Source organism: Hibiscus syriacus, unplaced genomic scaffold, assembly GCF_006381635.1.
Source record: "Hibiscus syriacus cultivar Baekdansim isolate YM2019G1 unplaced genomic scaffold, ASM638163v2 tig00006753_pilon, whole genome shotgun sequence".
Classification (NCBI taxonomy): domain Eukaryota; kingdom Viridiplantae; phylum Streptophyta; class Magnoliopsida; order Malvales; family Malvaceae; genus Hibiscus; species Hibiscus syriacus.
This window is the reverse complement of record NW_024062111.1, coordinates 346,583-352,488: the sequence shown is the minus strand read 5'-3', so window position 1 is coordinate 352,488 and position 5,906 is coordinate 346,583. Positions and strand designations below refer to the sequence as shown.

Sequence of the window (5,906 nt, the reverse complement as noted above, 5' to 3'; positions counted from 1 at the left end):
AATTCTAGGCCTACATAAATTCCAATGACAGAAACATATAAAAAGTATAATTCATGGAAATTACTACAAAGGCATTAAAAAAGAAGACTGAGATGCCCACACTACTCAGCTACCCTGGTCTTAAGTCTCTATACTTTCCTATCGGAGGTCATGTCCTCGGTAAGGGCTAAATCCTTCAAATCAAATCTCAAGTAGTCTACCCACTTCCTCCTTGGTCGTCCTCTCCTTCTGGCACCGTCGACTGTTATCGACTCTACCCTCATGTATTCATATCATGCCATGTTTTAATTATTTTTCAAAACCATCCTCATGTCATGTCAAATATTACCTGCTGTAATCTCAACATTAAACTATATTCAAGCCAAATAGCACTTTCTTGCATTAGACGGCAAAAGGTCAAATACAACAAAGCCTGGAAATTCACCCTTTCTATTGCAAACTCAAACACAACACCAAAGACATTAAAAATGCAAATTAATTAATCAAATAAACAATTACATTAAAAAACCCTAAATTCACACATTCAAACTGCTGGCTAATTGATAGCTTCAACACAAGTTCCTTTTCTGAACTGGGAAATTCGGTTGGTATAAAGAGTCACCAGACGCAACTGGGTACCGTTGAGATCCCGCAGATATGGCCGGAATGCCTTCCCCAGCGTGATGTAAATGTTGACCAAGCAGGAAACAACAGTCTGTAACCAGTATGACCAAACATATAATTGAAAATGGTGAGCATGATTGATCAATTATGACCAGTCAAGGAGAAACCTAACATGCAGTGATCAAGCTCAACTTTTACTGGTTATCCGATCACCAAATGCAGACTTTGTTTTGGATACGAAATGGTGTATGCTCAATTTTTGTTACTCTAAGCTTTTCTATTTTTGAAAGGGTCTTGCAGAGTCGTATTTTATACCCATACCCGGATATGCATTGGACACACACAAGTACTTCATGTAATATGAAGAGTCGAAATAATATAAATTAAAACTCTTATGTCACATCAGATGCGTAACCTAGCATATTAAGTATTAACTGCAAACGAAAAATAAAATACAAAAAAAATTCATATGCAAATCTAGGTCAGTTCTGAAAATGCCACAAATGGATTGCAACAAGATGGAATTGAAGAAAGTTAAGGCTAAGGTGAATAATTTAATTGGTGATTGGTGGCTAATATACCATTCTTATGTATTTGAGGGATCTAAGTTCAAATCCAACTCCTTAAGAACGAACATATCTGCAGAACATGTCCATATCCAAGTTCAAATTACACTTTTAGCACCTCTGCTACTCTGAAACTCATTTTTCTACAAGTAACCATATCTCACATAATTATGAACATGAACATGGAGATGTAACCTTCCAGTCCTACACGTGTTCAAGTAACCATTGTTTAGTGCTAACTGGAAGCATAAGATAAATGCACCACATGTACCATAAAATAGAAAAGTTCTACCTTGCGAACTTCAGCGCTTCGATTCCGGAATGTACATAAAAGAACAGGTAAAAATGAAGGTAGCTGAGCCAGAAGTTCCTCTTGAGAAAGCCGATTGACAAGCTTGCAAAAGCAGAAAAAACGAGTCTATTATATGTGACAATGAAATAAGGGAACAAACTGCCGGGGGCTTTAATTTAATGCTATGCATGAAGCGACAAAATTACCGGACAACTAGATGATATTGTTTATTTATTTTTGAAAGTTCATTTTATGCTCATTTTATTTTGATGAACTGCTTATAGTCTACAACCACTGTTGATCTTTTGTTGTCCGCTGTCCTAGGGCTGAGCAGTAAACCCAAGAAAACCGAAACGGATTCAAACCTAGTGTTCAATTTTGTTCAGTTTTGGCTACGTTTTCAATAAATTAGGTTTGTTCGATTTTCGGTTCATAAGTTTAAAAAATGGAATTATTCGAATTTAACTGAATTTTATATTTTATTTAGTTTTCAATTAGTTGATTCCTTTGTAATATTAAAACTATTTGGTTTTTAAATTAGTGGTAAAAGTGAATGTTATTCTTACTAGAGGACTCGGGTTTGAGCAACTGTGTACGTCTCCAAATAAGAGGAAGTCTGATATTTTAAAAATCTATAGCTTCAATAAACCACTTTTTCATCATTAACTTCACCATCTAAGAGCATAATGAGGATATATAGTCAACTATGGAATACCTTTGTTAATGTCTTGATGCAAAAAATAAGAGTTTTCTCATCTTCAGTGAATAAAAGGGCTACAATAACCTGAAACTCCAAAAATGAAACAAAATCATGAAAAAATTTCAACATTAAAGAAAACAATTTCATAGAAGTTGAGTAATCATACACTAAGACATTTGAAAGGGTCATATTCAAATAAAATCGATGATAAGCATTTTTCTGCTTCAGTAGAAACCTGAAACATAATTGAAACGTATTAGGTTAAGGAGAAGGGGTGATATTAGGCCTTTAGTCTGTAACAAACTGCTGATGAAAACAATGGCACCTTGGAAACTGCATCATTTGCTATATTAAGTAACTTTTCGATTACAAGTTCAATAGAATCTTCCATGGCATCTTTCTGGATTCACAGAACATAGATTTAGAACACATTAGAAAATAATAGAAACATATGTATAAATTATATTATTTGGATTCTTCATTTTTTTCAAGTTCCCATATCCAACACCTATGTTTGACACATATCGTAACACGGGCATCGGATACGACACTTCAAGAACCTTTCAAAATACATGAAAAAGCTTTTAAAAAATTAAACAAACCCATGTAGGAATCATACCCACATCCTACGCTCATGCTGGAGTCCAGGTAACGTAGGGTGAAATGAAAATTTTCTAGGATAAAACTATTTAAATCTTCATTTGATATATATAGTGTTAGTTTTTTCTACAAACCTGTTTGTTCACCATGTCAGCTACTAACTGCAAGGTGAGTTCCCTGGTTGAAGAATCAGGATCGTCCAACACCTCAATGAAAACTTTCATAATCTGATTGAAATGCTGCCAAAATAAGAAAAAACAAAACAAAAAATCATCTACCACATGAGCATATTGCTGCTAACACTTGATAGCAGTCTCTTCAACATTTGATTAAGATTCCATCCATCAAACTATAAAATCTGTCTCCCTTCTGCATGCCATTACATCTTTGGTAACCTCAATGCCATTAAATCTGCCATTCCATCCATCAACATTGGTCGATGTGCTGAAAATCAGATTCTTAATAAACACATGGAAATTAACATACTGATTATGATTTTAGGTCCATGTATGTGTGTGTATGTTGGACAAGCACATCTTCGAAGGTGGAGATCTTAAACATAGTAACTTATGTTTATATTGAAAGGTTCGTATCCATGGAATGAGTATCATGGATTTCGATCAGACTATACCTTTGTCCATATCAAATGGTTTGAATCCTTGGAAGCCTCCATGAGTTGCTTTAGCGCTTCCTGTCTTATGGTTGCACTCTCATTGTTAGAAATCTAGAAAATGTGAAATTCAGAACAAGGAAATAAGTATGTTGCTTTCTACACAATAACCAAAACAATATTACTCTGGTAAAATATGATTTTCAGAGTGAGGGCAAGAAAATTTCGGGTAGGGGACCTTTAACATTCATAATTCACCTGGTGAAGAATTTGAGGAATGATGATGCGAGAATTTTAGAGAAGAGAATATCTTGGTGTTGCCGGAATCCTCTAGGCTATGATTGACATCAATGGAAGTGTCATTACCAAAATTGGAACTTCTTACTTCGAGATGATTAGAGCTTGTATTCATATTCATGTCAAAACAAAATGAAGCCTGGCAACTGTTCATGACAATCTCACAATCAACACCATCATGGTGGCCCAATGGGGATTTAACGTTTTCATCAGCGCCAGTAGTAGTGCAAATAAAGGCATTATTAGAGCCACCTTCTGTTAAAAGTCTAAGATGCTTTTGGTGCATTAATGCACCAAATGGTGAAGTCAAAAGCGGTAGTGTTTGTTGAAAATTTGGTAAGGGGAAATTACCAAATATAATCCTTGTACTTTAGGGTATTTACACGATTAGTCCTTAGGTTTCAACTATAAATACCCTAACCCATTTAGCTTCAAAATCATCTCAAATCATTCTATCTTTCTCCCAATACTAGAGAATTTAGAAAATTTTATTGAGAGTTGTTTTCTCCTTTTCATCAAGAGAGAATTGTTATAGTTTTCTCCTTGTTAGATCGAGAGAAGTTGTAATTCCTATTTTCTCATAGTGAAATTCTTCTATCTTTGCCCGTGGTTTTACCTTATATTATTTAGGGGTTTTCTATGTAAAATTTATGTCTTTTTTATCTTCATTTTTATTTTCTCAAATTATCATTTGTGATTTTACCCTATCCGATAGCCATATTCCGTAACAATTGGCATCAGAGCCAAATTTGAGTGTGTAATATCTACTTATTGTCTTTGTGGTTGCCACCAAAAGGTGGATCCTCCAGTATAAGAAAGTAAGAAGTTATTACTCATTCTTTGAAGGTTCCAGAGAACTATTCACGACAGTTAAATAGTGGGAGCTATCCGTAATAGAAGTTATGGCAACGAAATTTAATATTGAAAAGTTCAATGAGAGAAATTTCTCATTGTGGAAATTGAAGATGAAGGTCATCCTGAGGAAAGACGGTTGTCTAGCAGCTATCAGTGAAAGGCCGGTAGATTTCACATATGACAACAAATTGATCGAAATTGACGAGAATGTTATGAAAAACTTTTATCTAACATTAGCAGATTAAGTATTGTCAAACATCGAGAAGAATAAGACAGCTAAGGAGATACGGGATAATCTCACCAAATTGTACGAGACCACATCGTTGCGCAATAAAATTTTTCTTTAGAAGAAATTGTACACTCTCCGTATGCCAAAATCTACTTAAGTGACGAAGCACTTAACCAAAATTTTTCTTTAGAAGATATTGTACACTCTCCGTATGCGCAATAGGAAAACAAGAACGTGCTGAACTTCTACTTTAAAGTCTGTATGATTCGTATGATCAACTTATTATCAACTTGACAATCAGTAATGTCACCAGTATAGTCTTCGATGACGTTGCAGATACTGTTCTACAAGAAGAAAATCGACGCAAAAACAAAGACGACAGACAAGTAAATCTATAACAAATAGAAGCGTTTACAACGATGAGAAGGAGATCAACAGAACATGACCAAAGCAGCAGTCACAAATATGGTAGATCAAAGTCGAGAAGCAAGAAGAATTTAAAGTGCTACAACTGTGTAAAGAAAGGTCACTTGAAGAAGGATTGTTGGAGTCTAGGTAAAAACTCAAATCCACAAGGCAATACCGCAAACACTTCAGATGATGGAGATGTTATATGTTGTGAAGCGTCAACCACCATGAAAGGTAGAAAAAAATTTGCAGATATATGGCTCATTGATTCAGGAGCAGCATATCACATGACCTTAAGAAGAGAATGGTTTCATCATTATGAACCTGCCTCAGGAGAATCTGTGTATAGTTGCAACGATCATACCTTAGAGATCGTTGGTGTTGGAACCATCAAATTGAAGATGTATGATGGAACAATTAAAGTTGTTCGAGATGTGCGACACGTGAAAGGCTTGAAGAAAAATTTATTATCTTATGGATTGTTGGATAATAATGCAAGCAAGATTGAAACACGGAAAGGAATCATGAAGGTGTTCCGTGGAGCGCTTGTGGTGATGAAAGGCAAAAATATAGGAGCAAACTTGTACATGCTGAAGGGAGAGACTTTGCTAGAAGTAGAAACTTCTGTTGCCTCATGTAGTTCAGATTTTGCAATGCTATGGCATCAGAAACTTGGACACATGTCAGAACAAGGAATGAAAGTCTTTATGGAGCAAAAACTACTTCCAGGCTTAACGAATTTATCA

At 35.2% G+C, this 5,906-nt stretch overlaps 1 protein-coding gene across 1 annotated transcript; it reads right to left on the bottom strand.

The window, feature by feature from the left end:
• Window positions 1-422: 422 nt before the first annotated feature.
• LOC120201038 (CLIP-associated protein-like) lies at window positions 423-3,730 on the bottom strand. The gene is made up of 8 exons (XM_039201730.1): window positions 3,630-3,730; window positions 3,393-3,485; window positions 2,896-3,000; window positions 2,487-2,561; window positions 2,328-2,396; window positions 2,177-2,245; window positions 1,462-1,563; window positions 423-694 (listed from the first exon to the last, which is right to left on the bottom strand). The coding sequence occupies exons 2-8, from the start codon at window positions 3,432-3,434 to the stop codon at window positions 536-538; spliced, it is 621 nt and encodes a 206-aa protein (XP_039057661.1). The 5' UTR covers window positions 3,435-3,485; window positions 3,630-3,730; the 3' UTR covers window positions 423-535.
• Window positions 3,731-5,906: the final 2,176 nt, after the last annotated feature.